Source organism: Oncorhynchus mykiss, chromosome 24, assembly GCF_013265735.2.
Source record: "Oncorhynchus mykiss isolate Arlee chromosome 24, USDA_OmykA_1.1, whole genome shotgun sequence".
NCBI classification, from domain to species: domain Eukaryota; kingdom Metazoa; phylum Chordata; class Actinopteri; order Salmoniformes; family Salmonidae; genus Oncorhynchus; species Oncorhynchus mykiss.
This window is the reverse complement of record NC_048588.1, coordinates 29,646,849-29,653,481: the sequence shown is the minus strand read 5'-3', so window position 1 is coordinate 29,653,481 and position 6,633 is coordinate 29,646,849. Positions and strand designations below refer to the sequence as shown.

Sequence of the window (6,633 nt, the reverse complement as noted above, 5' to 3'; positions counted from 1 at the left end):
ATGTATGTGTAATATGTCAGTTTATGTATGTGTAATATGTTAGTGTATTTATGTATGTGTAATATGTTAGTGTATTTATGTATGTGTAATATGTCAGTTGATTTATGTATGTATGTGTAATATGTTAGTGTATTTATGTATGTGTAATATGTCAGGTTATGTATGTGTAATATGTCAGTTGATTTATGTATGTGTAATATGTCAGTGTATTTATGTATGTGTAATATGTCAGTTTATGTATGTGTAATATGTCAATGCACATGTTGTGAGTAACACTGATTCAGCCCTGACCTTTTTGCAGTGGTGTAAATTACTTATTAAAAAATACTTTAAAGTACTACTTAAGTCATTTTTGGGGGGTATCTGTACTTTACTACTTATATTTTTTCACTACCTTTACTTCACTACTGTCACACATGATCCCTCTCCGGCCTCTAGGTCACCAGGCTGCTCGTTATGGCGCACACCTGTCACCATCGTTACGCGCACCTGTGCTTCATCAGACTCACCTGGGCTCCATCACTTCCCTGATTACCTTCCCTATATATGTCATTCTCTTTGGTTCCATCCCCAGGCGTTACTGTGTCAGTTCTGTGTCAGTTCTGTGTATTGTTCGTGTTTGTTATTTTGTATTATGTTGTGTTTATTTATTAAAACACTCACTCCCTGAACTTGCATCCTGACTCTCAGCGCACATCATTACAACTACATTCCTAAAGAAAATAATGTACCTTTTACTCCATACATTTTCCCTTTCCATGGTCCAATTCACACACTTATTAAGAGAATATCCCTGGTGATTTCTACTGCCTCTGATCCGACGGACTCACTAAACACAAATGCTTTGCTTGTAAATGATGTCTGCGTGTTGTAGTGTGCCCCTGGCTATCTTTAAATACAAATGTTTAAAAAAAGAACATTGTGCTGTCAGGTTTGCTTAATATAAGCAATTTTAAATGATTTATACTTTTACTTTTGATACTTAAGTATATTTTTGCAATTACATTTACTTTTGATACTTAAGTATATTTAAAACCAAATCCTTTAAAACTTTTACTCAAGTAGTATTTTACTGGGTGACCTTTACTTTTACTCGAGTGACTTTCTATTAAGGTATCTTTACTTTTCCCACCACTTCCTTTTTGTCAGACCCCCCCTCCCCCATGAACCCCTGATGTGTGTGTGTGTGTGTGTGTGTGTTGAGGCTTGACACTTCAACATATGGGTTCAATGTAAGCTAGGTATTTGATGTGTACTGAAAATATAAAGCCTACAGTATGTGTGTACTTTGAGTTTACATTACATGCAAGCCATGTATTTTACATCATGCCTGAAGTACATGATTTTCAAACCACAGCACTGTCAGAGTATTGTCATGGAGAGCATTGGCATGGCATCTCATAGAGAGAGAGAAGTGCAGGGAGAAGTAAAGAGAGTGTCAGAAGGATAGAGAGAGAGAGGAGGATGGATGAGACATGGTACCTTCGTTTTCAATAGTGTCGACTGCATCATTGACCAGTCGAATGACGGTCACTATGGAGGCTTGTTGAAGAGAAGCAGAGGGAGGAGACACGGTTTGAGACACAGGAAGTTGACAACGGGCTGCCAGGAAGCAGAGCTACTATTGGCTGAAGAAGGGATCAACACTAGAGACGTGTAGCATGGGAGGTGTCTGATCCAAAGCTACATATGGAACCAGACTTAGAAGACCTACACTCTTAGAAAATGTTTTGCTATCTAGTACCTAAAATAAGTTTTCGGCTGACCCGATAGGAGAACCCTTTTTGGTTCCAGGTAGAAAGAAACCTTTTGGGTTCCATGTAGAACCCTCTGTGTAAAGGGTTCTACCTGGAACCAAAAGGGTTATTTCTACCTGGAACCAAAAAGTGTTCTCCTGGAACCAAAAAAGGTTATCCTATGGGGACAGCCAAAGAACTCTTTTGGAACCTTTTTTTCTAAGTATGTAGGAGGGGACTAACACAGAATCCATGTGCATTTGCTCGTCCAAATATTGGAGAGTATCCTCAGTACACGCACACACACTTGTACCAACACACACTCCAATTTACATATGTATACATGAGGTAGGGCTGTGCTCAGAGAGACGAGAGCTAGACTGTTAAATGATGTTCTGAAGACATTCAATGAAAATCAGATGAATAGAAAAATAAAAAGCAAATGGAGAAATTAAATGGAATGAACATTATAATGACATCACATCTACTGGAGTGGTCAGCCGAACTGATTCAGATTGTTCTGTGGCCTGATTGGCTAATATCAGAGTAGGATATTATGTGAAACGTGATCATCTTGACAGTGAAGCGGTTCCATTAATTATGAATGAATGAAGCATCAATGTTATGTCAGCATTGCATTTCAGCTATGTAGTCTAGTACATAGTAGCAACACACTATGATTATATAGATTGACATGTGGATGTCAGTGATTTTTGCAGAATGACCTGAGTGATCCATGTCGATTAAGAAACAACCCTTTATAGGCTAACTCTCTAAGTAAAAATAACTACTACTGACTTTTTCCCAATAACAAAACGCCACAAAAACAAAGCACAAGTTCCATAACAATAACAAAAACACAGACAACACAGCACAATGTAACACAACACATAAACAACCACCTAAAACCTGAACTGGCTTCTGACAACAATTGGAACTGCAATATCAACGAGTACAACCATTGAAAGACATGGGAAAGAACAACATGTGCTTGAATGTGTGATGATGAAACATTGACAAGTTAACAAACACAACATAGCTGTGTGGATGGAAGCACAGTGTTATTCCTCTTATGTCAGATGTCTGTCTGTGTGCACACTGTCACACTGTCACACTGTCACACTGTCACTTCCAAATGAAAACAACAACCTGACAGGTATGGAAATCAACTAACACACTGTCACACTGTCACACTGTCACACTGTCACTTCCAAATGAAAACAACAACCTGACAGGTATGGAAATCAACTAACACACTGTCACACTGTCACTTCCAAATGAAAACAAAAACCTGACAGGTATGGAAATCAACTAACACACTGTCACACTGTCACTTCCAAATGAAAACAACAACCTGACAGGTATGGAAATCAACTAACACACTGTCACACTGTCACACTGTCACTTCCAAATGAAAACAACAACCTGACAGGTATGGAAATCAACTAACACACTGTCACACTGTCACACTGTCACTTCCAAATGAAAACAACAACCTGACAGGTATGGAAATCAACTAACACACTGTCACACTGTCACACTGTCACACTGTCACTTCCAAATGAAAACAACTATCTGACAGGTATGGAAATCAACTAACACACTGTCACACTGTCACTTCCAAATGAAAACAACAATCTGACAGGTATGGAAATCAACTAACACACTGTCACACTGTCACACTGTCACACTGTCACACTGTCACTTCCAAATGAAAACAACAATCTGACAGGTATGGAAATCAACTAACACACTGTCACACTGTCACTTCCAAATGAAAACAACAACCTGACAGGTATGGAAATCAACTAACACACTGTCACACTGTCACACTGTCACACTGTCACACTGTCACTTCCAAATGAAAACAACAACCTGACAGGTATGGAAATCAACTAACACACTGTCACACTGTCACTTCCAAATGAAAACAACAACCTGACAGGTATGGAAATCAACTAACACACTGTCACACTGTCACACTGTCACACTGTCACCTCCAAATGAAAACAACAACCTGACAGGTATGGAAATCAACTAACACACTGTCACACTGTCACACTGTCACACTGTCACTTCCAAATGAAAACAACAATCTGACAGGTATGGAAATCAACTAACACACTGTCACACTGTCACACTGTCACACTGTCACTTCCAAATGAAAACAACAATCTGACAGGTATGGAAATCAACTAACACACTGTCACACTGTCACACTGTCACACTGTCACACTGTCACACTGTCACTTCCAAATGAAAACAACAATCTGACAGGTATGGAAATCAACTAACACACTGTCACACTGTCACACTGTCACTTCCAAATGAAAACAACAATCTGACAGGTATGGAAATCAACTAACACACTGTCACATTGTCACACTGTCACTTCACAATGAAAACAACAATCTGACAGGTATGGAAATCAACTAACACACTGTCACACTGTCACACTGTCACTTCCAAATGAAAACAACAATCTGACAGGTATGGAAATCAACTAACACACTGTCACACTGTCACACTGTCACACTGTCACTTCCAAATGAAAACAACAATCTGACAGGTATGGAAATCAACTAACACACTGTCACATTGTCACACTGTCACTTCACAATGAAAACAACAATCTGACAGGTATGGAAATCAACTAACACACTGTCACACTGTCACTTCCAAATGAAAACAACAATCTGACAGGTATGGAAATAAACTAACACACTGTCACACTGTCACTTCCAAATGAAAACAACAATCTGACAGGTATGGAAATCAACTAACACACTGTCACATTGTCACACTGTCACTTCACAATGAAAACAATCTGACAGGTATGGAAATCAACTAACACACTGTCACATTGTCACACTGTCACACTGTCACTTCCAAATGAAAACAACAATCTGACAGGTATGGAAATAAACTAACACACTGTCACACTGTCACTTCCAAATGAAAACAACAATCTGACAGGTATGGAAATCAACTAACACACTGTCACATTGTCACACTGTCACTTCACAATGAAAACAACAATCTGACAGGTATGGCAATCAACTAACACACTGTCACATTGTCACACTGTCACTTCACAATGAAAACAACAATCTGACAGGTATGGAAATCAACTAACACACTGTCACACTGTCACACTGTCACTTCCAAATGAAAACAACAATCTGACAGGTATGGAAATCAACTAACACACTGTCACATTGTCACACTGTCACTTCACAATGAAAACAACAATCTGACAGGTATGGAAATCAACTAACACACTGTCACATTGTCACACTGTCACACTGTCACTTCCAAATGAAAACAACAATCTGACAGGTATGGAAATAAACTAACACACTGTCACACTGTCACTTCCAAATGAAAACAACAATCTGACAGGTATGGAAATCAACTAACACACTGTCACATTGTCACACTGTCACACTGTCACTTCCAAATGAAAACAACAATCTGACAGGTATGGAAATCAACTAACACACTGTCACACTGTCACACTGCCACTTCCAAATGAAAACAACAACCTGACAGGTATGGAAATCAACTAACACACTGTCACACTGTCACTTCCAAATGAAAACAACAATCTGACAGGTATGGAAATCAACTAACACACTGTCACACTGTCACACTGTCACACTGTCACACTGTCACTTCCAAATGAAAACAACAATCTGACAGGTATGGAAATCAACTAACACACTGTCACACTGTCACTTCCAAATGAAAACAACAATCTGACAGGTATGGAAATAAAACAATTCACGGGATTAAAATAACTGGATTAAAAAAACGGAAAAAAAAACCCCTCCAAGAATGAACATGAACAGATTATATGAAACACATAAATCAAACAATAACATTGACAAATAAACTAACACACTGGATATACAATTGTTTTCCTGAAACACTTTTATAACACAGCAGGAGTAAATGCATCTGTTGGAGAGAGGGGTGTTAGTTATTGTTAACCACAACATCTCTCTTTTAATGACATAACATCACACCCCCCGACTCCCCCCGACTCCTAGTTCCCTATCTCTTAGGTGTTTGCAGATCTAAATGAACTGTTATTGACGCAATATGGCGATGGCGCGACCTCATCCGACGTGCTTTAGGGAGCTTCAGCCATATTGCTTTTAAATACAGTATCTGGTACTTCTGAATCTGCAAACACCTAAGGCTAATGATAGGGGGTTAGGGGAAGACAAGACTAAGTTAAGTGTTGCTATCGGACCGGACGGCAGACTACCTCACTGTTGCTATGGGTGTGGCCGTAAAGAGGCACGAGAAAGGAGGGGCATGTCTTACCGTTGTCGTCGCAGGAGTCGGAGTGGAAGGAGCTCAGTGATTGGACCTCAGAGTTGCTGCCCTTGTTGCTCCCTGAGAAACAGGTCATCTCTTCGCCCATATCTACCATTTTACCTGCAGGGAGAGGTCAGAGGGTAAAGTTCAGGGCGTCTGAGGGCGGTGGGAGCAGGCCAGGGAGAGTTGGCCCTCAGCGTGGTTAGTCACTGAAGAACAGGCTCGTTTGTGCCAGGGCTGTCTTTGTTGTGGCACAAATCACACACATACTTTGGCTCCATCGACAACACTGCTGGCATCGAGAGCTAGATGTACCCCGCACTCACACACACACACACACACACACACACACACACACACACACACACACACACACACACACATACACACACACACACACACACTTTTGATTTGGGAATCAAAGCCAGCTCATAATTAGGATGGTCTTGATAAACTGAACGTGATGATCTCTGAGTGTAGTTCTGTGTAATATGAATATGAATGAATATGGAAATGGAACAACAATGCACTCCCCCTCAAGGGTTCCTGGAAAAGAGAATCACTTGGAGGG

General features: G+C 40.0%; 1 protein-coding gene across 3 annotated transcripts in view; it reads right to left on the bottom strand.

Moving 5' to 3' along the window:
* Positions 1 to 6,633, bottom strand: part of LOC110503387 (protocadherin Fat 3) — a 347,421-nt gene that overhangs the window by 5,924 nt on the left and 334,864 nt on the right. For 2 of the 3 annotated variants that reach the window (XM_036962020.1, XM_036962021.1), the window contains exons 28-29: positions 6,069 to 6,182; positions 1,483 to 1,542 (exon numbers count right to left, since the gene is read on the bottom strand). In XM_036962020.1, the coding sequence (XP_036817915.1) occupies positions 1,483 to 1,542; positions 6,069 to 6,182 (174 nt within the window). The remainder of the gene's footprint in view (positions 1 to 1,482; positions 1,543 to 6,068; positions 6,183 to 6,633) is intronic. The other variant, XM_036962022.1, reaches the window with a different exon arrangement.